The sequence below is a fragment of the Podarcis filfolensis genome, assembly GCF_964270895.1.
Source record: "Podarcis filfolensis genome assembly, chromosome: 1".
Lineage (NCBI taxonomy): Eukaryota > Metazoa > Chordata > Lepidosauria > Squamata > Lacertidae > Podarcis > Podarcis filfolensis.
This window is the reverse complement of record NC_139604.1, coordinates 106,547,521-106,575,196: the sequence shown is the minus strand read 5'-3', so window position 1 is coordinate 106,575,196 and position 27,676 is coordinate 106,547,521. Positions and strand designations below refer to the sequence as shown.

The window sequence follows — 27,676 nt, the reverse complement described above, 5'->3', positions numbered from 1 at the left end:
AGACCTGTGGCCTGGTTGAGAGATCTATTTGATCTCTTGACGGAAAACCAGAAATTGAGAAGCGAATAGAGTAACAGGCCAAATCTGGCTACCGTTTACTCACCTGTAGTCCACGTACCCCGTCCTGCTTTGGTCTAGCTTACGCACCAGCTCCACGACCTGTACCCGGTCCAAGGGGATCTTTTTTTGCTTGTGATACAAGAAGAATACATTATTGAAATGGAATACAGTTACATATTCCAGAGATGGGGAACCTGTGATAATGTGGATGGACTACAACTGCCGTCACACCTGGCCACTGGCTTTGCCGGAGCTGGAGTCGAGTAACATCTGGAGGGACAGAAGTTCCGCCCTCCTGATATATTCCTTCCTCTGTTGGGTGGCTGTAAGGTAATAGTGCCCACCTCCCTCTCTCCCCTTTCTTATCTGCTGAGAAAGGCACCATGCAACAGACAGAGCCTGCTGACTCCTTCTAACTCAACTTCTCTAAACACATCCTGTTTATAATAATACACCTCAAACTGCCGGAAACATAGCTGCCAACTCCCTGGGCCCCGGGTGCCCAAGCACCCACAAAATTTCCCATGAAGGGGCTGGGAACCCACAAATTTCGGTGCCATGGCCATGCACACTGCATGGCACCCACGGCCCCGGGAGCCAAGCTGGCACTCCTGGCCTGAAACACAAGGTGGAAAACCCAACTCTCATGACCCTTGCTCACCACTTCCAATATTTATGTCCATTACCAATTCTGAATTTTAATTTCAGCACCCACCCCCTGCCCATTGCCAATCTCACATCTAGACTTTGGCCAATAATGTTTCAGCGCATCCACACTGATTTGTTTGAGTTATGTGCTCAGATGGCTCAATCTCTGCAACTCGTCTCGTTCTCTTAACAGCCATGACCCCTGCCAACAAATGTCACAGCTTTTCCTGACTGTTTGATGAGCCAGTTGTCTCTCTTCCCGTCTGCTTCTCTGTACCAGCAATACTTACGGGGATGAAAATGAAATATTGTAACAATAAGGTTTGTGGTAGGTAGGAGGAGTAGCTAGAGATGTACCAATGTGAGAAACGAGTCTTGTTTTCATCTGTCTACACTAAACGTTTAAATTGCTTCCATACTTGCTTGACTGTTTCACTTTCCAACCATGGAAAACACGGGAACTTCAGTTCTGGGAAAGGGCTGAAGTCCTCCCAGCCAATATTGCCGACACCCCAGTGAACTTGCAAGACCCAGGGGTCTTTGAGAGAATCGTGATAATTTGAACCAATCAAATCTCTTTAAAATTCTAGTATAGTTGGCCTCTGGGACATACCAGCATCATGGTTCTTCGAAACTCCGCCACGGGAATCTTCATGTTGCCATATTTGTCCATATTCCTAAAGAAGTCCCAGAGCCTCAACTTGTGTTCATCTAAATAGTTCTAGGAATAGAAAATAGAAGAAACCTACGTGAGACCACAAGTCTGATCCCTCTCCCCTGGATAGCATTTACTGTTTTTCTTATATATTCAGATTATATCTACATCTTGGACTTCTGATGCAGAGGCTACATTTTCTGTTGCTCAAAACCACTAGATAGAACCACTCTTGAAGCGATTCTGCTTATTCTTTTGCTTCCTTCCTGTTTATCTTTAAGCATTTACAATACAAGTATGTTATTTGGTGCTCTTTATTAACTGAAAATATCATTCTTTTGCCAGGATACTTCTACTTCTCTTTCCAGGTTGATATCCATTTACTTAAACCCGCCCATTGCAAGAATATTCAAGGCATTAAACAGTATTTCGGATGGTACGGATGGGCCCTAAGATTAGTAGATGATTCTTAGTTGTGGCACTCAATTAATGGAATACCCTCCCCAGAGATGTTCATCAGGCCAGCTCTATTTTCTCTTTTAAGCAGTTAAGAACAGTGTTGATTTTTATAAATATGTCAGTGCTGAGGAAGAAGTTAAGATTATTTTTGTGCTGTTTTATTCTCTTGGATTATTTTATCACCATGGGATTTATTATTGAAATGTTTGCTATCGACTCAAAAGGCCTGGTAATAAATTGCAAAATCAAAAGATACTGGAAGAGGTCTCTCGCAACTTGATACACTGCCGCATGCAATTTAGCCTGCAGCCCAATACACATTTACTTGGGAGCAAGCACTATCGAAGACAATGCAACTAAGCTGTGAGTAATCTAGTCAAATTTTAGGCTATTTATATTTCAGAATTGTGGAAAGAAGCTTTTGTGCTGACTCCAGGCCTGGGTCTTTTTGTTGCTAGGAGGGGAGTCTTATATTGGCTCCTGTGAACCTCTGTCTCAGCACAGCAGTTTATGCCCTCAAAATGTAGGGGAGTGATAGCCAATGTGGTACCCTCCCAAAGCTGATGGACTCCCATCAGGCTCAGCCAGTGTGGTCAATGACCAGAGATGATGGGAGTTCTAGTCCCTAACACCTGGAGTATGCCACCCTTACGGATTATGGTAGGTCAGGTTGGAGAGTAATTGCTTTCTCTCCAGAAGTACTGTAATGTTATTTTCCCATTCAATAGCACCATCTACTGAGTCTTGTAGAGAATGCATGCTTTTGAAAACAGGAGTCGACTAGGAAGCTAGTTTATGTGTAGCATGGCCAGATTATTATTAAAGGTCTCTTGTACCTTTAATAATAGTATTTTTATTATTTGCACTCCACCCATCTGACTGGGTTGCTGCAGCCACTCTGGGCAGTGAAGGGTTATGTCGAAAAGGAATTTTGGTTTTAAACTCTTCTAAAACAAGGCTAAGGGATGCGGGTGGCACTGTGGGTTAAACCACAGAGCCTAGGACTTGCCGATCAGAAGGTTGGCGGTTCGAATCCCTGCGACAGGGTGAGCTCCCGTTCCTCGGTCCCTGCTCCTGCCAACCTAGCAGTTCGAAAGCACATCAAAGTGCAAGTAGATAAATAGGTACCGCTCCAGCGGGAAGGTAAATGGCGTTTCCGTGCGCTGCTCTGGTTCGCCAGAAGTGGCTTAGTCATACTGGCCACATGACCCGGAAGCTGTACGCCGGCTCCCTTGGCCAATAAAGCGAGATGAGCGCTGCAACCCCAGAGTCGGTCACAACTGGACCTAATGGTCAGGGGTCCCTTTACCTTTACCTTTAAACCAAGGCTAGTGTAAGTGTGCTGTTTTCTGACGTTTAACAATATTTTAGTGCTAATTCTCTTTTTTGAGACAATAAGCCGAATCCCTTTTGATGTATCTCTGTTGTCTGTTAATTTTTGGGGTGCCCAACTCTTGAGTACATCCAGGTTCCAACATCAAAAATTCCCTAGAACTGAGAATCAGGTTACATGTCAGAACTGCAAGCTTGCATGCAAACTACACACTTCATAACATTGCTCCAGAGGAGAGATGAGGGAAGCAAGCTCGGGGTGACAGCAGCTGTGGCTTGCACCCGTGCCAAAAACAAATGAAAACCCCTGTACATTTCCTTTAAAATGTAAAAATTCCCCATGGATGGGCATGTTGGCCCCCCAAAAGAGAACATGTCCGGGATTTACCAGACGTATGGGAACCCTAAGTAACCTCATTTTGATGAGCAGCAAAAGCATGGCTTTTAAGGGGTGTGCTCTCTCCGGTAATGCAGTGTTTCTGTAGTACAAGTGCAGCCTTGAGATAAGATGTGCAGTCTGTAAATAACCAGTGGTGGATGCACTGTTTGAAAAGCCTGACTGTGCAGCAAGGCCACTAAGAAAGGAATGGGAAACCTGTGGCCTGTCAGTTACTGAACTCCATTTGATGGGAGCCTAATCATTGCTGGAATGCCACGGGTTCTCCACTGCTACCCAAAGAGAAGCAAACTCTCTCTCTCTCTTGGACATGACAAAAATGTGAGAAGAGGACCTCACCTGAATCAGCTTCATTGCATCTGGCCGTGGTGGAATCTTATGGGCAACGTGGCCTCCAACCCCTCCATAGACGACATCTAGTTCAGGCCGTATGTCACAGACCACATCCAGCAACCTGATGAAGCCTTCATTCACCAGCACATTCTAAAGCAGAGCAGATTGGATTTAGGGCAGACAGGCTAGATCCCATTTCCATATACAGTGGAACATTGGAAGCCAAACGTCTCAGAAGCCAAATGTTTCGGCTCCCAAACTCCAACGAACCGAAAGTGAATGGTTCCATTTTTAAACGTACCTCGGAAGCTGAATGGCTTCTCTTTTTTCTTTTTTCTCAATGGGGCTTGCTGACTGCCCCATTGAGCCTCAGTTTTTGAATGTTTCAGAAGCCAAATGGGCTTCGGGAATGCGTTACATTCGACAACTGAGGTTCCACTATAATCGGTTACAATGGGATGACAACCCTGGAGCCTCTCTGGCTGGTTTCAATGTCCAGGGGATTGCCGAGTGTACCTTGTGCAATCCATCGCAATCAAAATTTGGGGCCCAGGCAATCCAAAAATTGAATTATATGAACAGAACAAATGCTCTCATTTTGCATAATTGATTCTGCCTCCTTCTAACTTTTTGTTTATTTTGCTATTTACACACACACACACACACACACACACACACACACACATACACACACACTGCTGTTTATCCAAAAAAGGCCTCCAGTGTGATTTGCCAATCACTAAAAACAGCCCCTGTCCTCAGGTTTATAATCTAAACAGATGCAGCACAAATAGAAAATGGATTGAACCCAGGACAACACCCTGTGGCTTCTCATTTGTCACTTTTCCAGGATGACAAAGAACCTTAGTGAGCACTCTTTGGGTTTGGTCAGCCAACCAGTTACAAATCCATCTAACAGTTATCTCATCCAACCAACATTGTACCAACTTTCCCAGAAGAATATCATGGGGGACTTGGTTAAAAGCCTTACTGAAATCAAGATACACTATGTCCACAGCATTCCCTTGATCCATCAAGTTGGTAACTCTATCAAAAAAGAAATGAGATTTGTCTATCATGACTTGTTTTTGAGAAAGCCATGCTGGGTGTCAGTAATCACTGCATCCTTTTCTAAGTGCTCACAGACTGACTGTTTAATTATCTGTTCCAAGACCTTTCCTGGTATTGATGTCAAACTCACTTGTTGGTAGTCACCTGGGTCTTCTTTCCCCTCCTTTGTGAAGATGGGGACAACATTTACCTGCCCTCAGTCTGCAGTGACCTCACCTGTTCTCCAAGAATTCTCAAAGATTATACACAGAGGCTCTGAGATTACATCCACAAGCTCCTTTGGTACTTTTGGGTGCAGCTCACCAGGCCCTGGAGATCTGAATTCTTTTAAAGTAGCTAGGTGTTCCCTTACTACCTCTTTTCCTATCTTGGGCTGCTGCTGCCTCCTTGCATTGTTTATTCTGTTATCACCAGATTGGGCACTTTCCTCTTGGGTGAACATAGAGGCAAAGTAGGTAGTGAGGAGTTCCGCCTTATCTCTGTCACCTCCTAGCATTTCTCCGTCTTCTCCATGCAGAGGACCTACTACTTGCTTGCTCTTCCTCTTGCTTCAAACATAGCTGAAGAAACCTTTAAAAAATATTTTTAACCTCTCTTGCAAGCCTGAGTTCATTCTGAGCTTTGGCCCACCTGACCGTTTCCCTGCAACTGTTGGCTACTCGTGTATACTCCTCCTTCATGATTTCCCCTTTCTTCCATTTTTTAATAGATGCCCTTCTTAAATCTCAGCTCATCTGTAAGCTCCTTATGCAGCCACACCAGTTTCTTCAGATGCCTCACGCTTTTCTTTCTTGCTGGAATTGTCTGCATTTGTGCCTAGGCAGGATTTCAGCATTATGAATTATGAGGGCTACTGAACTCTCCCTTAGCATCCTCTTACCGAAATATTGATTTCTTCCATTTTGGTGCTTGTGTTCTTTCTGACACATGAGACGAGAGCAATGGCGCCTTCTACTGTAATGGGATTGTGGGACATCTATAAGGAAAAGAAATCAGAGATGATCTGAAGACAGGAAAGATTTCACTTGCTTGAAAGGAATGCACCATCAGTAGTCCTAAGGTTAAAGAACTGAGTTGAAAGGTCGGGGATGGTTCCAGTTTTGACATGGATATTGTGTGGCAATACATAAACGCTTTACCTCAGTTCTTGATCTGAGAAATGGGAATTATAGTGACAGGACTAAGGGCAGTGGAACGCACTGCTTATTTATTGCCATCCATGGTGTGCTGACTGGGAGGTGGGAGCAGCAGTGGCACATTGGACTGCCTGAAAATTGTAACAAATCAGTATGTACTGTATTTACCGTATATTTATTGATGTTTTATTGATGTTTTTATTGATTTTATTCTTATAGTTTGCACTTTGCTATATATTTTTATGAAAGTGCATTCATAAATAAATAACTTGTCCCAATTATATCTACTACATCATAACAGTAAATATAAGCAGATCTTTAAAGTGAACAATAATAATTTAGTCAGGGCAAAGCCTAATCACTATATAATGAGGGGGGGCAGAGATATTTCTTCTTTACTTTTTCCACTGAGTTTCTCATTTTTAATTTCATGTCCGCCTGATTAGAGAACTGTAGATGTAGACATAGCCTTTCCGCTAACAAACAACAAAAAAACCTTTCGGTTTAACACGTTTCCTCCAGTTTGGAATGCCCTTCCTTCAGCTATACCTGAAGTATCATCAATTATTTGCTCCCAACATCTTGTAAAGACGTATCTTTCTCTGCTGGCTTTCCCTGATCAATAGGCTGGACTTTGTACCATTTGACTTCTGCTTTTATGATATTGTTCTAGTTTCTTTAAGTTCACTTGTAGGGTTGTTGAACACTTAGACTTTTTTAAAAAAAATTAAGTGGTTTAGAAATATTTTTGAATAAACAATTTACAAAAACAAAACATCATTCATATACCATATGCTGCCAAGCTCCAAACCAGCTCAGAAAATAAAATCCTACCTTCAGGATTCTAAGGGTACCATTAACTTCTAACCCCTTGCACAACTTTAACGTCCCTTCATTGTTGATATGGTTGCTACTGATGTCCAGCTCATTTAGCACATTGTTGACCTTGAGGGCTTCCCCAAGGGCCAGAGCACCCTCATTCCCAAAACCGTTCCATGAAAGGTCCAGTACCTTCAATGCTCCATTGGCCTCCAGAAAGAGAAAGAGAAAGAGAGAGGATAAATTAACATTTATTTGTGGTTTCATGTATATGTTCTTTTTAACCCTGTAAATCACCCTGGAACCAGTTCTGGAGACATAATAGAAATAATAAAAATAGAACTCTTCAGGAGGATCACAGAGACAAGGAACGCCAAGGGAGTGCAAACAGACACCTTCATCTGCCCAGCTGCAACAAACCATGTCTCTCCCATATCACTACCTATAGCCACAGCAGGCGCTGTAACTCCCAAAGGTTTGACTTTACAAACCTTTCCCCCCACCAAGGCACACTCCTCCATTGTCTCCCGAGACAGATGGGTACCAACTGAGGGGCTTACTTCCAAGAAGACATGCTGAGGATGGCACTGTAAAGCTCTCTGATGGTTAAAGTCCAGTTTATTACAATGTGAATGGCTCTTTCAAAATTCCTTTAGGATCAGCTGCAAGTCACAAAATCCTGTCCGCTCCTTCAGTGCCAGTTTTCACATAATGGTATCTAGCTTGTACCCTTAATAGCACCATCAAACAATAAAGTAACTTGATTTCCTCTTGGTGCCTGCCCAAACACCAGTGATTTTATTATTATTATTAATCCTTTTAGCGGTGCCAGGCAATTGTGCCAGCTTATAACCCACCAGCCAAAATTTTCCTCACAGGGCTAGTTTATATTCCAAGCTCGTGGATTGTGGTTTTAATTATGCTTTTTTAAAAAAATCACTGCTGTACATTGCTTTGAAATCTTCTAAAATATAAACTGGCAGGGTATAAAAGTGTTTGAAAATAATAAATAATAGTGCCCAATTTGGACTTTGGCCCATACTGGAATGTGGGTTGACTTGGAGGGGCCTCACCTGGAGTGTGCAGCAAGGTAGGTACGGCATACCCACGAAGTGTCCCGGGGGGGAAAGGGGGGGATCCTGTTTTTTCAAGCGAGACCACAGTGGCTCTTTTGGGTGCCACAATATCACACGCTACCTTGTCCCCCCAAAAAAGCTTTTTTGGTGCGAGATAGTGGCACAGGTCACATGACTTGCCCAGGAGCGCGTCCTGAATGTCGCTCATCCCGGTTTTTTATCTGAAAAAGTTGGATGGTGTGGGTATGGTACTGCCTTACCAGGTGCTTTTATCCCCTAAAAAAATATTTAAGGGTACTCTCATTTTGACTCAAGTGAATCACTATTTTATAGTTCAAACCGGGAAAAATAAATACAGTAAATGGACAAAAGTACGAAGAACATGCATTGTCTCATATTACACAGCTGACAGCTCACAGTTGTTTTCTGACTCGTATTGAAATACTGCCCCTCAATGAGGCCAAATTTTCATCAGTAAAACAACACACATCCACATTCCACACTGCTTCACACATTAAACGCTTGTTTCCGTCTGAGACTCAGGAAACATCATGATAGGAAATGAAGCTGCCATAGGAGGTGGTAACAACGAAACTGACCAATCAACGTGCTATTCAATAGAACTGACAGTTCACCGTGCTAGAGAAGAAACTAAAAATTTTAACATTTTGAGTTTCTTCTCCCGTTAGATTCACAAAATGTTTAGAGGTATGCGTACCCCTGCGTCACCCCAGGAAAAAAGCACATGTGCCAACTCCCAATACATGCCCATTTTGCTGCCACACTGAGCATAAGACAAGCCTGCTGGATGAAGCCAATAGTGCATCTACTCCAGCATCCTATTCTCACAGCGGTTAAGCAGATGCCCATGGAAACCAGAAAGAGGGACCTGAGGGCAACAGCACTCTCCCCGCCACCCCAACCATCTATGAGATGGGGCAGTAAAAGGTACTTTGAGCAGCAAGGGCACCCTGTTTGCTGCTCTTAATCACCACAGGCCTCTTTCCACCATTGCCTCTTCATCCCCACACGCCGGCCCTGTTCAGGCATTATTCCTGAATTGGTCTCCAGCCTTGCCTTGCTCCCGGGATCCTCTCCCCAGGATCCGCAAAGGCGAGGCCCAACGGAGTCTTACCCTGAGGCCTGCACTCAGGGCTACAGCCCCCTTCATGCGCAGGTGATTCCAACTCAGGTTCAGAACCTCCAGCGATTCATTGTTGGCTGAGGAGAAAGAAAAAAGGAAAAGAACTTGCTGAGGATGCAAAAGATTGGGGTGGGTGAAAATAAATGTCTCTTTGGAGGAGGGTCTGTGATGATCCCAGACTCGCATTGACATAATTAGGAAGGCCCGGGATTTTTGTACGTTTCAGGGGTGGTGGGGTTCATATTTGGGGGCAGGTCGGTTCTTGCCATTAAATATGAAGTGGCTGAGGCTTTTTCTTTGCTTTTCACAAGAAAGCCTTCCTGCCCCTTCAAACTTCTGCCTTCCCCACTCCAAGCAAATGCCTCAGTAGCAATGATACAGTCATGACATACAGTTGTCAACAGTGACGGTTCTTTCCCAGGGATGTGGCCAGACTTCTAAGGGGCAACCAAGTTGCCTTCTGAAGTGAGTGTGTGTGTGTGTGTGTGTACTGTACACACACACACATTCTCACAGGTACACTGAAACATAATCAGTCAAGAGTTTCTAAGGTGATTCTAATTCTGGGACCCATTTGTGCCTCTGCGGAGCTGTGGCAGAAAGAGATCTGAGCAAACAATTGGATTCCGATACATTCCCAGAAGCTTTCCCTCTTGGTTCATAGAAGTCGCCAATTTGGTGTCCCTCAGATGTTGCTGGATTACAACTCCCACCATAGTGGCTGGGGCTGCTGGGAGTTGGAATTCAGCAACATGTGGAGGGCAGCACATCGCAGCTGCTGGGATGGCGCATCCTTTTTTAGAAGCAAGCCTTTGTTTCCAAGCCAGATTTTGACAGAGGCATAAGCATATCAAGCTATCTATCCACCCCCCCCCCTCTGGCTCTCATCATAATGATGGATTTATCTGCCTCTTGCAGACATCCACTGACCTTCATGCTGGATTAATAACATTAACAATGCTGAATTGGTTCTGTGAAAATGCTATTTCTGCTAAGGGGGTAAGCTCCAGACTAATTTAAAGGAAACGCTTATCTGGTTAGAAATCACATATCTGATATCCATTTTAACACCAAAAAATGTGTGTTGCTTGTGTGTAGTGGAAATGCTCTAAAAGTTTGGGGTGTTATTCCCAGGAAGAGTATTAGAAGCTTATTTGTCCAATAAGTGAAAAATAAAAATGCTGTTGTACAGTGGTAACTCGGGTTAAGAACTTAATTCGTTCTGGAGGTCCGATCTTAACCTGAAACTGTTCTTAACCTGAGGTACCACTTTAGCTAATGGGGCCTCCCGCTGCCGCCACACAATTTCTGTTCTCATCCTGAAGTAAAGTTCTTAACCCGAGGTAATGTTTCTGGGTTAGCGGAGTCTGTAATCTGAAGCGTCTGTAACCCAAGGTACCACTGTATATCTGATAGAAAGAAGACTAAAGCAAGTTGACAGGACCACCCTTGGAAACTACTGCTTGAATTTTTCATGGTAAGGCCAGCCTTCTTTTCCTTCCACAACAGGGAAGGGCAAAGCTACCCCACTATTCCAGAAGTAAACTGAATGCCTCAGAGGCACTGACTTGGGCCCCAGGTTATGGGTGCCCAATGGCACCTGTAATGTAACTTGATGTCATGATGTCACGTTGGGTCGGCAGGTCAGCGGGTCTTCCGAGGCCTCAGAGATTACATCCAAGACCTTGCAAGACCTCTGAATGCAACTTTTGGTTTCCACCAGAAGTCTCATCAGAGGTCTCACGAGGCCTCATGTAACCGGAAGTTGCGTCAGAGCCCCGCATTGTGGGTGCTAGACTTGGCGCCTATGGAATGCTTCCTGGCCACAACATGGTCTCAAATCCACGAAATGATGAGGCTGCTTATTTATTTTGCATTTCTGTCTCCAGAGCAGGAGTTAGCAGACTTCAGGTTTGTCAGACACACTCCAAGTTTTTTAAAATTAGAACTCAAAGATTTATCAACCTGAGCCAGTTAACAAATGATGCAGAATGCCTCTGAGCACATTATGAGCCAAGAAATTTGTTTTCAGTACAAGAACTGAAGCGAGCTTGCAGTCTTTACACAAGAAACTCCTTCTGATTAGCTTTCTTTGTTTTGGCAGTCCGCCATACATCTAAAGCACTGAAAGCACATGGCTTCCCCCTAGAAATCCTGGAAACTGTAATTTGTTATGGGTGTTGGGAACGAGTTTTGCAAGGGTGAAACTAGGATTACACAGTCAAGAGATATTATAAATTGTCAGGAATCATACTGTATTTGGAAGGCAGAGTACCAACATTAAAATACATGAATGCTATATTAGCTTTCCCAAAGTCTTCTTTAATTCTTCCATTTTAAACAAATGGTTATGATAAATTTACCAATGCACTGCTTCAGAAGGAGCCATTGTACAATAAGCTTCTTGCAGAATAAATGATGAATGGGTTAGTGGATCTGCTGCCTGCTAAGAATGCTTAATGCGCTAGTTTCCACCTGTGCTATATTTATATATTTGCAAATAAGCCAACAGTTACAAAAGCAGCAGAAGACTCCAGCGATCTCTCCATACCCTCCAACATTTCTCCAATGAAAATAGGGACATTCTAAGGAAAGGCAGGACATTCCGGGATCAAATCAGAAACCGGGATGGCTTCTGTAAATCAGGGATGTCCCTGGAAAATAGGGACACTTGGAGGGTCTGTCTCTCCTCCAAAAGGAAACCAAACAGGTAGTGTTGCCCCTTGGAACTTCTTCCTGCTTGTGGAAGCAGGGAGCACGTAACTCTTTGGTCCCACTGGTAGCCATGTAGAAATAATGAAGGTTACCCAGCATCTGTCCCAGCTGCTCTCCTCCCTTGTCAGCAAACTCATTGTGGCTGAGGTCCAGCTCTATCACTCTGTAATTGACCTGTGGAGAGAAATGGTGCACAGACCTACAAGCTCAGTTGCAGCCTTCAGACCAAGCACTGGACTCTGACATCCCGTTTTCCTAATTTGTAGTATCTAATGATCATTGCTTGCCATGCACATAAATACCCATTTGTGGTGTGCATCAACCTAGTCCACCAAGATACTGACAGTGATGACAAAAGAACATAAGTAAGAGCCTGATGGATCATGCCACTGTCTCATATAGTTCAGCATCCTGTTCTCAGATGCTTGTGGGACAGTCACTAGAAGGATTTGAGCACAAGAACAATCTCCTCCTGCAGTTTCAAGCAACTGGTATTCTGAAGCGTCACGGCAGGTATTTTTATAAGTTGGCATACTCTCAGTGTCTGGTTCAATGCACACCTTACCCCAAAAGTTCTGCTTCTGATTAAGATTTCAACATTTCAAAATTTCAATACAGTGACCCATAAAGAAACCCAACCCAAAAAACCCAGAAAGTTCAGCAGCAATAATATTTCACCCAAGAGGCCGTCAACAGGCACAAAGGAATTCATTCCCTGTAGTGGAGCATTGGGGGCAGGGAGGATGAAACAAATCGTGCTCAACACAGTGTGCTGCTATTTCTTCCTTTTTACTCACAGTACTGAGTACATTTACTTGAGAAGAACATTGTCAATATAGCATGAAAGAAAATATTCCCCTTCCTCTTTTCTTCTGGTCTCTTATTCTCTGATTCTCTGATACTCCCTCCCCAGTACTCCAGTGCATGGAATATAATGGTACCTGTTACCACAGCACCTTCCTGGCAACCCACATTTCCTCTCAGGGCTAAATTAAACATGAGAAGCAGTTCCATTAGGCTCCCTTATGACAATTTTAAAAAGAAAGAAAATCAGGTGACCACTAGGTGGGCGGAGTGAGAGGCTCTTCCCTTCCTGCCATTCGCCTGTTCATACTTTCTACAGACAGCAGTTTTTCTATCTGCAGGGGGAAAGATGTAGGGACTAAATCATTCCCCCCACCCACCACTGCATGAATAAACAAAGTTTGGCGAGAACGATTTTGAGCAGACAAGGCATGAAGTAGCTTCTCTTCCCGCTGCCACAGGTCATTGCCATCCCTCACTTTGAAGGGTGCATCATAACCTTTCATTTACGGCCTTTTGCGGAGACTTCCAGAGTTTCCCCAGCTCACAAGTTACTCACCATTAATGATTCCGAAAAATATGGTGCTGTCTCTTCCCTAAAGTTGTTTCCTGAAGAGGAAAAGAGGGCTGTTTCACACGAGTCAATTACCTACATTGACCTCACTTCCATGTAGGAAAATCACATAGACAACACATGCAAAGTACATATATATTTTGTGCATGACTGAAACAGCCGCATTTGGAGATGGACTCCTCCTGATAAATGTACCATAGGCACTGCTTTTTCTTTTCTTTTCTAAATAATGTTGAGGGGTGTGCTTACCCCTGTGTACCCCCAGGAAAAAAGCACTGACCATAGCTTTATGTGAACTTGTTGCTCAGTACATTGCATGCACAGTTTTCCTTTGTAGAGATTGACTTGTGTGATGTGTTCCCCAGACATGGATTGTGTATTACAAATGTCACATGTCAAAACAATGCAGAACAAAGCAGAGGTTTAAGATTGTTTCTCTCGTTTCCTTCCCTCCTTTTTCCATCCCTATTCATGGCTTCTTCCAAAGGGCTTACAGACTTCCTACTTTGGAATGACTCAGATGTAATGCATGGAGTTCACATTCATGCACACATAATAGAATCAGAACATTAGAAGGTGGAGACAAAAGGGAACTTCTACTGGTATTAACGGCAAAGACCAAAATTTCTCCTCATATACAAATTCAAATATGTACAGTTCGGGACTACAGTCTAATTGAAATGGGGTAAAAGTGGACTAACAGCTAAATACTGCTGAAATGTGGACAGGCCCTTAGAAAACGGTATGGTTGGCTGGCATCATGAATAGGAAGCACTCCACACTGCAACATTTTGTTGCAGGTCCCACTTGACCCTCACTCATTTATAACAAAAACATGAAAATCTGCAGGTTCACTTCTTCTTCTACCCCAGTATAGCCTGATCTGACTGGAAGTAGCCAAGAATTCAGGAACAGGTCTTCCCAGCCTTGTTGTCTAATATCCCTCCCCAGCTTGGTGCCCTCCAAATGGTTTTGGACTTCAACATTCATCAGCCCCAACCAGCATGGTCAGTGGCCAATGGTCAGGGAGGGATGAAAGGAGCTTCAGTCCAAAACATCTGAAGGACTCCAGGTTGAGGAAGGCTACTTTCATGTGTTCCTGTGTACAGTATTCAGAAATATCAGTGCTGCTGCATCATTCCACTTGTGTCTATAGAGGTAGAAACCGTACCTGAAAGCTGAACGGCCCGGATATTCGAAATATTATTGTAGAACATCCTGCAGATAGCTTCAGCTCCTTCTGTGTTGAGATGATTATTGGAAATATTCTGAAATGCATGGGGGGGGGATAAGGCGAGGAAAGAGGACGAACATCTTAAAAGGATGAAGCTGTTCTGAATAAAGAGGCATTTGAGGAATGTGACCAGCCTACCCCCAACATGGTACTATCCAGATATCATTGCACTACATCTCTGATAACCCCTTACCACTGGCCACACTGGCTGATTGGCATTGCCATTCAAAACATCTGGAGGGCACCAAGTTGAGGAAAGTGGAGTCGGACCTTTGCAAAGATACAAAATGAACTGGTACACACTGCTCAGATTCATGTGAGTATCACAGACACCAACTCTATGGGGCTGAGGACAGCTTAGCCGGCCCCCATATGTGGGGATAGAGCTGAGCCCCCCCCCAACCTTGAGGGGCCAGACCATGTTGGGTCTACCCGCAGTGGTGGAGGCCCCTGTCGAGCCTACCTGCAGTGACTGAGGGCCTCATTGGGCCTCCCTGCAGTGGCAGTGGTCCTCTCCAGACCTCATGGCCTCCTTCCGATGTGCTTTACGTCACATATGTGTGTCGCATGTGTGATGTCACATGCACACGATGAAGGCCCCCCCCCATGTGGTGCAGAACTCGGCACCTCTGATGAGGATCAAAACTTAGCTGATGTTTCTGTTCTCCAAATGCTGTGATACACTTCTCCGCAGTTTGAACATCTCAAAATATGCATTTAAATGTATTATTAAATAAAATACAGAGAGCAAGTATAAATATGTATGTCAACAGTAATTGTACCTCAAATACATATTTAATGTGCATATTTTTCATCTAAAGCAGGAGAGAGCAGCATTGAAATAGTAAGATGCGTGGAGGGAGATCTTAACCTTTACCCTGCTGCACTGGCCCAGGTGAAAATTCCTCCGCACCTGCTATTTGCACAAGGAGGGGGGTTTTCATTGTTTATGATGCAAGTTTCTCTCCTGGTGCAAGCAGCAGTGAGTATTTGTTGGGGGCAGCACTTTTGGCGAGACCTTGGCAGAAGGGAAAGGTTTATACTCTCCACACTCTGCAGTTCCCTACTATACTATACCCTCCTTCTAGATCCTATTTGCATTTGAAACAACCTGCATGTTGACTGCATTAATTTATTTAAAGGCATGTGTATTTGGGCTCTGACTTGTTGTATTCACAAACAGGACGGCAAAAAAATATGAAATTTTCTCCTCCCCTTACAATTTCAGTGCACATCTATGGATAAGCTGCCTGTTTTTCGGATTTGTGTGAATATGGGCCCAGAGTATGATGTTATTCTAGGGGCTAATGCAGAATTCAAAGGATGAACTTATGCATGGATCTCAAAAGACTGTGTGAAGATGCTACTTACAGGCAATACTGATATGGGCAATGATACATATATTATAGAAAGCTAAATTTAGCTTTGAAAATAATTTGATGTGGGGCTTAGCTCTGCTGCACATGGCATTTCTGCAGAGGGCCCTGAGATGGTCTCCAGGCTCTCACCATCAGATAAGGAGGTAGATCAACAATCTCTTGCTCAGGGACTCCCAAAATCCTGAAGCTGATCAATCCACTACTATGATTCTGATGGTTTTCTAGGGTTCCAGACCTAAGTCCTTCCTAGCCCTTGTATCTGAGAACACATAGAATCATAGAATCATAGAATCATAGAATCATAGAGTTGGAAGAGACCACAAGGGCCATCGAGTCCAACCCCCTGCCAAGCAGGAAACACCATCAGAGCACTCCTGACATATGGTTGTCAAGCCTCTGCTTAAAGACCTCCAAAGAAGGAGACTCCACCACACTCCTTGGCAGCAAATTCCACTGTCGAACAGCTCTTACTGTCAGGAAGTTCTTCCTAATGTTTAGGTGGAATCTTCTCTCTTGTAGTTTGGATCCATTGCTCCGTGTCCGCTTCTCTGGAGCAGCAGAAAACAACCTTTCTCCCTCCTCTATGTGACATCCTTTTATATATTTGAACATGGCTATCATATCACCCCTTAACCTCCTCTTCTCCAGGCTAAACATGCCCAGCTCCCTTAGCCGTTCCTCATAAGGCATCGTTTCCAGGCCTTTGACCATTTTGGTTGCCCTCCTCTGGACACGTTCCAGTTTGTCAGTGTCCTTCTTGAACTGTGGTGCCCAGAACTGGACACAGTACTCCAGGTGAGGTCTGACCAGAGCAGAATACAGTGGCACTATTACTTCCCTTGATCTAGATGCTATACTCCTATTGATGCAGCCCAGAATTGCATTGGCTTTTTTAGCTGCCGCGTCACACTGTTGGCTCATGTCAAGTTTGTGGTCAACCAAGACTCCTAGATCCTTTTCACATGTACTGCTCTCAAGCCAGGTGTCACCCATCTTGTATTTGTGCCTCTCATTTTTTTTGCCCAAGTGCAATACTTTACATTTCTCCCTGTTAAAATTCATCTTGTTTGTTTTGGCCCAGTTCTCTAATCTGTCAAGGTCGTTTTGAAGTGTGATCCTGTCCTCTGGGGTGTTAGCCACCCCTCCCAGTTTGGTGTCATCTGCAAATTTGATCAGGATGCCCTTGAGTCCATCATCCAAGTCGTTGATAAAGATGTTGAATAAGACAGGGCCCAAGACAGAACCCTGTGGCACCCCACTAGTCACTCTTCTCCAGGATGAAGAGGAACCATTGATGAGCACCCTTTGGGTTCGGTCAGTCAGCCAGTTACAAATCCACTGAGTGGTAGCATAGTCAAGACCGCATTTTACCAGCTTCTTTACAAGAATATCATGGGGCACCTTGTCAAATGCCTTGCTGAAATCAAGGTAGGCTACATCCACTGCGTTCCCTTCATCTACCAGGCTTGTAATTCTGTCAAAAAACGAGATCAGGTTCGTCTGACATGACTTATTTTTCAGAAATCCATGCTGACTATTGGTGATCACAGCATTCCTTTCTAGGTGCTCACAGACTGTTTGCTTAATGATCTGCTCCAGAATCTTCCCTGGTATTGATGTCAGACTGACTGGGCGGTAATTATTTGGGTCCTCTCTTTTCCCCTTTTTGAAAATAGGGACAACATTTGCCCTCCTCCAGTCTGCCGGGACTTCGCCTGTTCTCCAGGAATTCTCAAAGATGACTGCCAGTGGTTCTGAAATCACATCTGCCAGTTCTTTTAATACTCTTGGATGCAGTTCATCTGGCCCTGGAGACTTGAATACATCTAGACTAGCCAAGTATTCTTGTACTATCTCCTTAGTTATTCTGGGCTGTGTTTCCTCTGCTGAATCATTTGCTCCAAATTCTTCAGGTCGGGCATTGTTTTCTTTATCGGAGAAGACTGAGGCAAAGAAGGCATTGAGGAGTTCAGCCCTTTCTGTGTCCCCTGTTTGCATTTCACCATCTTCTCCTCTGAGTGACCCCACTGTTTCTTTGTTCTTCCTTTTGCTACGAACATACCCATAAAAGCCTTTTTTGTTGCTTTTAACCTCTCTAGCAAGCCTGAGTTCATTCTGTGCTTTAGCTTTTCTGACTTTGTGTCTACACGTGCTGGCTATTTGTTTGAATTCCTCTTTGGTGGTTTCCCCCCTTTTCCATTTTTTGTACACATCCTTTTTTAATCTTAACTCAGTTAAAAGTTCTTTAGATAGCCACCCTGGCTTCTTTAGGTACCTTCCATGTTTCCGTCTCATTGGTATTGCCTGAAGTTGTGCTTTTACTATCTCCCTCTTAACAAACTCCCAGCCATCATGAACTCCCTTTCCTTTTAGTATTACTGTCCATGGGATCTCACCCAGCATTTCCCTAAGTTTTATGAAGTCGGCTTTCTTAAAGTCGAGAAATTGTGTCCTAGTATGCTTGGCTGCTCCTTTCCGCTGTATAGCAAACTTCAGAAGAGCATGATCACTCGCGCCTAATGATCCTTCCACTTCTACCCCACTAACCAGGTCATCAACATTGGTTAGGACCAGATCTAAAATGGCTGTTCCTCTTGTTGCTTCTCCCACTTTCTGGACAATGAAGTTGTCTGCAAGGCCAGTGAGGAATCTGTTTGACCTTATGCTCTTGGCTGAGTTTGACATCCAACAAATATCCGGGTAATTGAAGTCCCCCATTACTACTATCTCCCTTCCTTTTGCATGCTTGGCCATCTGTTCCAGGAAGGCATCATCTATGTCCTCCGTTTGGCTTGGGGATCTATAGTAAACTCCCACAATGAGGTCACTGTTATTCTTCTCTCCCTTAATTTTGACCCAAATGCTCTCACTTTGGCTTTGAGGTTCTAAATCTTGGATCTCTTCACAGGTATACACATCCCTGACATATAACGCCACTCCTCCTCCTTTCTTGTCTGGTCTGTTTCTCTGAAATAGATTGTATCCCTCCATTATTACATTCCAATCGTGGGACTTATCCCACCAGGTTTCAGTGATTCCTATTATGTCATATTTAGTTTGCTGCACCAAGAGCTCAAGCTCATCTTGTTTATTTCCCATGCTTTGCGCATTAGTGTACAGACATTGAAGTCCATTAATCATTCCCCCGTGTCTCTTATTTAAGGATTTTTTCCTCCCACCACTAGGTCTGCGTGCTGTTTGCTCCATTCGGTCTATGACATTTGGATGATCATCTTCAGCAATTGATAGACTCCTACCTTCAGGACCACTGTCTCCCTCCCCCACATTAGTCAGTTTAAAGCCCTCCTGATGAGGTTTCTGAGATTTTTTGCAAAAACATTCCTCCCAACCGTTGTGAGGTGCAGCCCATCGCTTGCCAGAAGTCCATCTTCAAGAAACTGCATTCCGTGATCTAAGAATCCAAACCGTTCCTGTTTACACCATTTGCGAAGCCAGTTGTTCACTTCCACTATTTTTCCCTCTCTCCCTGGGCCACGTCGTTCAACTGGGAGGACAGATGAGATGACAATTTGTGCATTTAATTGCTTCAATTTCCTGCCCAGAGCCTCGTAATCTCTTTTGATCTTCTGGAGGCTATTGCTTGCAGTGTCATTGGTTCCCACATGAACCAAGAGGAAGGGGTATTTGTCAGTGGGTTTTATGATTCCTTGCAGTCGTTCAGTTACATCTTGGATCTTAGCCCCGGGGAGACAGCACACTTCCCGAGACATCTTGTCAGGCCCACAGATAACTGCTTCTGTTCCCCTCAGTAGGGAATCCCCTATCACCACTACACGCCTCCTCTTAGGTCTGGTCGGGGTTCTTCCGTGAGCTGTCCGTTCCAAGGTCGCCTGCACATTCCCTGAGGGCTGACTTTGCTGCTCGTCTTCATATACCTGATCGACTGTAATGAGGGAGAGATCCTCAAATGGAGTCTGCTCTTCGTCTTCCATGCTAGGGGAGAGGACCTCAAAGCGATTGTGTATTTCTAAACAATCAGAGCGAACCCTGGGCCTCCTACTTCTTTGAGTCACGTTTCTCCATATATCTGGCTCCTGTGTTGGTGAACTAGCCTCCTTCTCAGGGGAGTCCCCTGTCTCCTCCTTGGTGGAGACGGTGTGCTCTGTTGCTTCCAAGAAGAGCTCCAGCTCTCTAATTCTTTGGAGCGTAGCTACACGTTCCTCCAGTTGCTGGACTTTGTCTTTTAAGAGGGCAATCAACATGCAATTGCTGCAGGTAAAGCTGCCTGCAACCTTTGGCAAGATGGCAAACATTGCGCAGGAACCACAGGCGACTGCAGCTGTTCCCTCACCCTCCATCTTGAGAACGTGTCGTTGGGGCTGACTACAGCGGTCCTCCATCATAAAAAGCGTGAAGACAGGACAAATAAATCCCCCCAAAAAAAACCTAGGTCTCCCCCAACAAACGTTTAAGACAAGCTCCCCTAAATCTAAAAGATGGATCAAACTGCGCGCGCCGCTAGGCGCGCGCCGCTGCCCTACAAGCTCTGATAAGCTCCTCCCACAGCTAATCACCTACTTCAACAGAAGCCCTGCCCCCTCTGACCTTTGCACAGGGAGAGCAGCTAATCAGCCACAAGAAACACACACACAAGAAAACCCTTTTTGCTCCTTCTTCAGCCGCTGCCCTACAAGCTCTGATAAGCTCCTCCCACAGCTAATCACCTACTTCAACAGAAGCCCTGCCCCCTCTGACCTTTGCACAGGGAGAGCAGCTAATCAGCCACAAGAAACACACACACAAGAAAACCCTTTTTGCTCCTTCTTCAGCCGCTGCCCTACAAGCTCTGATAAGCTCCTCCCACAGCTAATCACCTACTTCAACAGAAGCCCTGCCCCCTCTGACCTTTGCACAGGGAGAGCAGCTAATCAGCCACAAGAAACACACACACAAGAAAACCCTTTTTGCTCCTTCTTCAGCCGCTGCCCTACAAGCTCTGATAAGCTCCTCCCACAGCTAATCACCTACTTCAACAGAAGCCCTGCCCCCTCTGACCTTTGCACAGGGAGAGCAGCTAATCAGCCACAAGAAACACACACACAAGAAAACCCTTTTTGCTCCTTCTTCAGCCGCTGCCCTACAAGCTCTGATAAGCTCCTCCCACAGCTAATCACCTACTTCAACAGAAGCCCTGCCCCCTCTGACCTTTGCACAGGGAGAGCAGCTAATCAGCCACAAGAAACACACACACAAGAAAACCCTTTTTGCTCCTTCTTCAGCCGCTGCCCTACAAGCTCTGATAAGCTCCTCCCACAGCTAATCACCTACTTCAACAGAAGCCCTGCCCCCTCTGACCTTTGCACAGGGAGAGCAGCTAATCAGCCACAAGAAACACACACACAAGAAAACCCTTTTTGCTCCTTCTTCAGCCGCTGCCCTACAAGCTCTGATAAGCTCCTCCCACAGCTAATCACCTACTTCAACAGAAGCCCTGCCCCCTCTGACCTTTGCACAGGGAGAGCAGCTAATCAGCCACAAGAAACACACACACAAGAAAACCCTTTTTGCTCCTTCTTCAGCCGCTGCCCTACAAGCTCTGATAAGCTCCTCCCACAGCTAATCACCTACTTCAACAGAAGCCCTGCCCCCTCTGACCTTTGCACAGGGAGAGCAGCTAATCAGCCACAAGAAACACACACACAAGAAAACCCTTTTTGCTCCTTCTTCAGCCGCTGCCCTACAAGCTCTGATAAGCTCCTCCCACAGCTAATCACCTACTTCAACAGAAGCCCTGCCCCCTCTGACCTTTGCACAGGGAGAGCAGCTAATCAGCCACAAGAAACACACACACAAGAAAACCCTTTTTGCTCCTTCTTCAGCCGCTGCCCTACAAGCTCTGATAAGCTCCTCCCACAGCTAATCACCTACTTCAACAGAAGCCCTGCCCCCTCTGACCTTTGCACAGGGAGAGCAGCTAATCAGCCACAAGAAACACACACACAAGAAAACCCTTTTTGCTCCTTCTTCAGCCGCTGCCCTACAAGCTCTGATAAGCTCCTCCCACAGCTAATCACCTACTTCAACAGAAGCCCTGCCCCCTCTGACCTTTGCACAGGGAGAGCAGCTAATCAGCCACAAGAAACACACACACAAGAAAACCCTTTTTGCTCCTTCTTCAGCCGCTGCCCTACAAGCTCTGATAAGCTCCTCCCACAGCTAATCACCTACTTCAACAGAAGCCCTGCCCCCTCTGACCTTTGCACAGGGAGAGCAGCTAATCAGCCACAAGAAACACACACACAAGAAAACCCTTTTTGCTCCTTCTTCAGCCGCTGCCCTACAAGCTCTGATAAGCTCCTCCCACAGCTAATCACCTACTTCAACAGAAGCCCTGCCCCCTCTGACCTTTGCACAGGGAGAGCAGCTAATCAGCCACAAGAAACACACACACAAGAAAACCCTTTTTGCTCCTTCTTCAGCCGCTGCCCTACAAGCTCTGATAAGCTCCTCCCACAGCTAATCACCTACTTCAACAGAAGCCCTGCCCCCTCTGACCTTTGCACAGGGAGAGCAGCTAATCAGCCACAAGAAACACACACACAAGAAAACCCTTTTTGCTCCTTCTTCAGCCGCTGCCCTACAAGCTCTGATAAGCTCCTCCCACAGCTAATCACCTACTTCAACAGAAGCCCTGCCCCCTCTGACCTTTGCACAGGGAGAGCAGCTAATCAGCCACAAGAAACACACACACAAGAAAACCCTTTTTGCTCCTTCTTCAGCCGCTGCCCTACAAGCTCTGAACACATAATTGAAGGGGTGTGGGCTGAACATGGGACTTCATGCATTGAAAACATGTAAGCGATTATTGTGAAAGGAGAAGGCCGGTGAACAGTTTTCAGAGATAAACAAGGAAAAGGTTGTAAAACACTTTGCACATCAATAATAGCAATAATAATCAATACCAAAAAAAGAACGAACTCGTCAAGTAAGTGAACTCCCTTCACCCTCCATACAGGGAAAGATTGGGTACCATCTCCTGGATGTAGCAGTTCTCCCGCAGCATCTGCACCAGGTATGCGGCTCCTTCGCCCAGAATCCAGTTATCTTCTAGCTCTAAGTGGGTGATGGTTGTGTTGGACTAAAGAATGCAAAGAGGGATAGAGAACTACAGGAAATCAGCAGAACTGACTGACAGAAAAGACCTTTTAAAAAGTTCTCTGTTTGCCCAAAATATTAGTTTTCACAGCTTGACATCACAAAACCACAAAGAACTGTAAGCCCGGACAGTTAACATTGGAGCTAACATTAATTGGATGAATGCAGCTGATGGGCTTTGTTTTTAAAGTTTAAACAGCAGCTAGGCAGAGGAGCAGATTAGGACACCAATGGGATCTTTCCTCCTAGATGAAAAACAGCTTTGGGAGAGGGAGAATTTACAAACAGAACTACAGAGGTAAGGAGACAGATGAATTATATTGGGATAGTTTATGTGTGTGTGTGGAGGGGGGAGGGGGGCCCTGTGGTCTAAACCACAGAGCCTAGAACTTGCCGATCAGAAGGTCGGCGGTTCGAATCCCCAAGACGGGGTGAGCTCCCGTTCCTCGGTCCCTGCTCCTGCCAACCTAGCAGTTCGAAAACACGTCAGAGTGCAATTAGATAAATAGGTACCGTTCTGGCGTGAAGGTAAATGGCGTTTCTGTGCGCTGCTCTGGTTCGCCAGAAGTGGCTTAGTCATGCTGGCCACATTGAGGCATCTGATCAAGACTTGTATTTTAAAATGAGCTTAAATATATATATATATATTTGCAGATGCTTGTGTGTTTTTATGCCAGGCAGAAGACCAGCTGGCTTTTGGCAGATGTTTATCCTCCTGGACAAAGGCCCCCCTGATTTATTTATAGCAGGAGCCAAAATTCTCAAAGTTGTAAAAAGGGAATTACAGGCTGAGAGCAAAGGTTACTAGGTTACTGACCCTACAGAATACAATCAAGCTGCAAAAGCACTAATTAAGAGTTGATAAATAGTAGGATTCATTGTTTAACAAAATATAATACCATGTGTCTCCCATTAGAGACTTGAGTCACAGGTTAAAGGGCAAGAGCTAATGGGAAAAGCAGCTGGCCAGGAAAGGGGGGTGTAAACTGAAGAAGTTTTACTTTGCAAAGGCCTTTGCTTCTAAAAATCTATATATGTTATGTATGAAATATATTGGCTTAAATGTAATTATGCAAAGGATTTAGAAAGTAAGAAATGTTAGATTCTTATGTTAGATTCTTATTTCATAGAATCATAGAATCATAGAGTTGGAAGAGACCACAAGGGCCATCGAGTCCAACCCCCTGCCAAGCAGGAAACACCATCAGAGCACTCCTGACATATGGTTGTCAAGCCTCTGCTTAAAGACCTCCAAAGAAGGAGAACTTTCATTGATGGTGTGTGAGAATGTGAACCCAAGATCTCTGACCTCTGTTTAAGAGAAAAATTTAAAACCATTAGCCATCTGTTTTGGAGGGCAAAAGGGCAAGAAGGGCAAGAGGTGATCTGGTAATTAAGGTGCCTTGTTGAGGCAAATGTAAGATATATGGCTACTTGTTTGCCATTTATAGATAGAAGGAAATATAGCTCTTTGTCTCCCATAAAAGGTAATAGGAAATGGGTGTATCTTTTATGATTGGTTCTAGCAAACAGCCAATAGGAATTTCAACCAGGCTGATTGGACAGAGGCAGCCAAAGGAGGAGCAAGGGGGCTGGGCTGAGGAAATATAAGTGCTGACCATCAGGGCTGGAGTGGGCAGAGCTTTGGTAACCATATACCACTGTGTCTCTCATTTATTTGTCTGACAAATAAATTATTATTTTAATTTCTCTATTGCTGCGTTGAATATTTCATTCCAGCTAAGCGTTAACCACAAGCAGGGTGCTACAACATGACCGGGAAGCTGTACGCCGGCTCCCTCGGCCAGTAAAGTGAGATGAGCGCCACAACTCCAGAGTCGTCTGCGACTGGACCTAATGGTCAGGGGTCCCTTTACCTTTACCTAATTCTCTGATCAAAATCACACACACACACACACACTGAAGGCAGTAGTTACCATGGGAGGAAGACAGGCTGTTTGTTTGTTTGTTTACATCTTGGTTGTAAATAGAACCTCTTAGGTTTACAAAATTAATAATACAGGTACCAACCTTTCCCCTAGCAGGGCTAGGGAGCTGGGAGGTGTGATTCTGTTGGGGAAAACAGTGTGGGACCAAGTTGTAGAGTATAAACAAAGAGTTTAACCTCCTCTCGTATTAACATTGCCCTGAACTAATCTCCTCTCTTGGCAACTAGTTTTAAACTTTTTATTAAGAAAATAAAAGTGCTGGGAGGATCTAGTCCCACAATGTCTGGTATAGGGAAGGTGAGCATAGTTTGGCCAAAACTGCCTCCTAGGCTGAATTAGGCCCATGAGCCAGAGGTTACTCAATGCTGCTCTAGAACCATTAACATTTCTATAATATACCACTCAGTAGACATTGTGGCTTCATTTAACGCTAAGGGTGCATCCAGACTGTCACTATTTTTGAGTGGGATTCAATCACTTCTGGCAAATTTAGATTTCATGATTATAGTTGATTGAGAGGTATTGTGCAACAAACATGCTTCCTCAAAAGATAGAACTTCTTGTGATAAGAGCTGGAAAGTGTGGGATAACACTTGCCATGTCACAATGTCATCTAACCTCCCAGTAAACAAATCAAAATAAAAGCTCAATAAACAGGTTGTCTGCAAGTGCCCTAAAATGTGTTGAAATGCACCATGTGATTATTTCTGCAGCATTCAGCAGATAGCACATTACTTTACTCCAGTATGCTGTAAAGAACATCAATACAATTGCAATTCTGGTTAAAGCTCCAAATGTGAAGGGGAAATATGGGGACAGGGAAGTTGCCATCTACGCAGTATGGTTAACCAGATCTAGTGATAAGACAGTGTCCTCTTTCTTCCTACATTTAAGAATAATCTTCTTTCACCGCAAACTGGGAAAAAGCCTATCAACTTGATGTGAAATAGTGTGGACTATTATTTTGAAGTACTTACAACCAGAGCAATGGCAATGGCTTTCGTCCCCTTGGGTCCGAGCCCATGATGGTTAAGGTTCATGATGGGCTCTTCCATGTTACGAATGAAGTACGAGACAGGAACCACTCCTACCAGCTTGCAAGCCTCTATGTAGAGTTCTGCACCCTTTATGGTTGCAAATGATCGGTCAACATCTGGAAAAGCAAACCAGTCTGATTGGCATACCATTTCCCCTGTGATCACTACAAAGAAAACAGACGTGTCCTGACCTAGACTTCAGTAGCACAGTTGCTAAGGAAAGGTTTAAATTGATGGCCCCTAAAATATTAGGCAACTGAACACCTCTGAAGTTCTCCCTTACACCTTGCAAATGTGCAAAACTCATGCTGATTCCAGGAAAGAATCATAAGATCACAAATATCTCTATCCTTCCAGTTATGCCAAGCCTGCACTACAGCATGCACTGCATCTATAGTTAAATCAATCCTGTTTATGTTCAAGACAATATCAACCAGGTAAACCAATACAACAAAGAAAATCTATTTGCAAGGTTGATGTAGGCGCACATTTTATTTGATGGTTTCCTGATACAGATGCCTCTGTACATTCACTGGCTGGGCTACTAGTCACATACAAGTAAGTGCAAATAGAACTAGATTGTGGTTCCTGTATAACATTTTGAGACTAAGAACATAAGAAGAGCCTTTCGGATCAGGTCAATGGCCCATCTAGTCCAGCATCCTGTTCTCACAGTGGCTAACCAGCTGTCTATGGGAAACCAGCAAGCAGGATCTGCGCAGGAAAACATTCCCCATTCCCCTTAGGCTTGCAGCAAATGGAATTCAGAAGCATTACTGCCTTTGACTGTGGAGCAAGAGCTTAGCCATTGTGGCTAGCAACTCGCGTTAGCCTTCAGTTAAATAAGATTGACAAGGCCTACTATTGTCAAATAACTTCGACACTGATATTTGTGTCTGATCCATGTTTTGTTTTGCCTTGATGAACCAGAATGAAGGTTATAGAGGCATTCCTTAGTTTAGCAACAGAACCCATACTTTTAAACAGACAACTACTGACATGGGTGTAGCCAAGATTTATGTTGGGGGGCAGAACCTCAGTTAGTTTATTTTTATTGATTTGCTTGATGGGGGGGGCAACTCCCCCCCCCCCCCGGCTATGCCCATGACTACTGAGTGTCCTTGACAAAGTCACTACTATCTTACAAGGTTATTATGAGGCTGAGGGGAAAGGTTTGGCTGGAAGACAAGATACTAAACAGTCCACCTTCTATCTCAAGGTCTGTGTCAGAATTTTCATCCCTTGACTTCTCTTCTGTTTTGTCAGTGGTGTCAGTAACAGACAGGATCTCTGCAGACGTGCTGCCTTCCGACATCTCGCCATACTCATCTGGAATGAGATTAATTGCACACATTCTGCAATAGGAATACAAGCCCCTTGCTATGCCTATTACACTACACAAGAAGCCCTCGTTGCCCATCAGTGAAGCCATTCATGAACCCAAGCGCCTTAAAGAGCTTTTTCTCTCCTTCCCCATCCATGGATCTTTGCCCTTCTCTCCAGTGTGCATGACACTCACCCAAAAGCCGTCAGAGGTTGATGGTTGCTTTCTGCTGTGAGATCCAGAAAAGTCCACCACTAGCTGTCTTGTGATGCTTGCCTTGCAATGGGTGTGCTGTTGCTCATTTCAAATGAGGTTCTCCTCCTTTCTTGGTGTTTGTCATTTCTCACACCTACAATCACTTACAGTGACTGGGCTCCCCACATTTTGTTGACCCCACCACCTAAAATGATGACA

The 27,676-nt window shown here is 44.6% G+C and overlaps 1 protein-coding gene across 3 annotated transcripts in view; it reads right to left on the bottom strand.

The window, feature by feature from the left end:
- Positions 1-27,676, bottom strand: part of LRRC74A (leucine rich repeat containing 74A) — a 35,181-nt gene that overhangs the window by 5,593 nt on the left and 1,912 nt on the right. For all 3 annotated transcript variants that reach the window (XR_014548859.1, XM_083616690.1, XM_083616691.1), the window contains exons 2-13: positions 27,145-27,267; positions 25,879-26,054; positions 22,828-22,935; positions 14,395-14,491; positions 13,209-13,258; positions 11,938-12,019; positions 9,122-9,207; positions 6,926-7,120; positions 5,836-5,931; positions 3,891-4,034; positions 1,322-1,429; positions 104-189 (exon numbers count right to left, since the gene is read on the bottom strand). Coding sequence is in view for 2 of the 3 variants with exons in the window: in XM_083616690.1 (XP_083472816.1) it covers positions 104-189; positions 1,322-1,429; positions 3,891-4,034; positions 5,836-5,931; positions 6,926-7,120; positions 9,122-9,207; positions 11,938-12,019; positions 13,209-13,258; positions 14,395-14,491; positions 22,828-22,935; positions 25,879-26,054; positions 27,145-27,267 (1,351 nt within the window). In the remaining variant the exon portion in view is untranslated. The remainder of the gene's footprint in view (positions 1-103; positions 190-1,321; positions 1,430-3,890; positions 4,035-5,835; positions 5,932-6,925; positions 7,121-9,121; positions 9,208-11,937; positions 12,020-13,208; positions 13,259-14,394; positions 14,492-22,827; positions 22,936-25,878; positions 26,055-27,144; positions 27,268-27,676) is intronic.